General features: G+C 41.7%; 1 protein-coding gene across 3 annotated transcripts in view; it reads right to left on the reverse strand.

Moving 5' to 3' along the window:
- Bms1 (BMS1, ribosome biogenesis factor) overlaps positions 1–1,762 on the reverse strand; it is a 41,646-nt gene that overhangs the window by 22,066 nt on the left and 17,818 nt on the right. For all 3 annotated transcript variants that reach the window (XM_026788217.1, XM_005365087.2, XM_026788216.1), the window contains exon 9: positions 1,059–1,198. In XM_026788217.1, coding sequence (XP_026644018.1) covers positions 1,059–1,198 — 140 coding nt within the window. The remainder of the gene's footprint in view (positions 1–1,058; positions 1,199–1,762) is intronic.

Consider the following 1,762-nt stretch of genomic DNA (forward strand, 5'->3'; position numbering starts at 1 on the left):
AAAAAAAAAAAAAAAAAACTGTGACACCATCAATTATAAAAGACTATAGTATACCATAAGACGGTTCCTAAGTCAGAAACACAAATAACAAAACAATTGACTATATAAAGAAAATGCTTAAATTATAAAGGTATTAATTAAGTGTATGTGTGTGCCTACAGCGTTTATGTGTACCATGAGCACGTAGGTGGCCAAGCCAGTTAGAGGCTGTCTGAGGCATTTGTGAGGCAATAGATGTGGGTGCTGGGCACTAAACCCAAGTCCTCTGCAGAAGCAGGATGTGCTCTTAACCACTGAGCAATCTCTCAAGCCCTGGGAATAATAACTGTTAAATTAACTCTTTAATTTTCAAGTTACCATGCTAAGCAATAATGCACAGTATAATAAATAATACTATACATAGTCTACCATTTTCAGAATGATTATAAACCATGAGTAGAACAAAAATCAATGTTCAGCAAGCACCCACTAAGTACAATGGCACATAAGCTCCCAATCCAGGCTGAAAACTGAGCCACGTTAGTGGCTATCTACCATGGTGACAACAGTGTATGAAAGCCCTGCAGAGAGAAGGCATATGCCTTCAGATGGGGCCTAAATAAGCAGCTACACAGTGCTCGGGAATTTGTCACTAAAAGATAGCCAAGTGGGCTCCTAGAAAAATAAATGCAATCAACAGTAAAGTTTGTGTAATATTTGAGTAATATTCTGAATATTTCTGTTGAAAACAAGTCTTATATTTTACATGAGAAAATATGTAATGCTACATAAATGAAAAACTAACAAGAAGCAAAACCAAAGTAAGCCAAAACACCTGGGGTTAAATTCCATCAAAATAAAGACTGATGGTGGAATGGTAATGTAATTTTTACTTTAACTTTTTAAAATTAAAAATTAGGAAAGATCCAATAACATGGGTCATTGGGTAAAGAAAGGCACTTGCTGCCAAGCCTGACTTTCTGAGTTTGATTCCTGGCGCCGACACAGTAAACAGAGATGCACACACAAATGTTTAAAAAAAAATTTAAACAGAAAACTTAGAAAAATGGTAGACTTACCCTTGATTATCTATATCTTCTGACCCCAGAGGTTTGGAATCAGAAAAAAGTGTCACTCTGCTTGCAGCCATCTTGGCATCGATGCTGGCATGGGTGGAGATGAGAGTCTGGACCAGTTCATGCGTAGGGCCTGCTTCCTCCTGCTCAGCCAGGGAAAAGGTGCAAGTGAGGGAAGCACAGCACTCTGGAAACACGCTGGTTTCATCATCCCTCAAATTACCCTAAACTTGGGCTAGAGACAGCTCTGCAGTTCCGACAGCACACTGCTCATGCAAAAGACCTGAGAGTTCAGTTCCCAGCACAGAGCACACCAGGAGGCCCACAGCTGCCTGTAACGCCAGCACCAATACTCTGTGGCCACCTGAACACACGCATGCATGTATGTACACAGACACACATACACACAAATAATAAATACAATGGCATATTATTTGTGTTTTAACAAATAAAGCTTGCCTGAGGATCAGAGGGCAAAGCAGTCATACAGACCTTTAATGCCAGGACAGGAGAAACAGAGGCAGAGAGATCTCTGTGAGTTCCCTCTGGGGTACACAAGAATGAATCTGTCGGTTTTCTATAGCCTGCCTGCAACAAGCAGGATTGGTGCCTTGTTTGCGACCTGCCCACCTAGCACAGAGGCCTGATCTTAGGCGCCAGGAGACCTAGCTTTGGGGTGAGTTTCTGGCCCCGCGGCGCCAGCCTGG

Source organism: Microtus ochrogaster, unplaced genomic scaffold (genome assembly GCF_000317375.1).
Source record: "Microtus ochrogaster isolate Prairie Vole_2 unplaced genomic scaffold, MicOch1.0 UNK1, whole genome shotgun sequence".
In the NCBI taxonomy this organism is placed as follows: Eukaryota; Metazoa; Chordata; class Mammalia; order Rodentia; family Cricetidae; genus Microtus; species Microtus ochrogaster.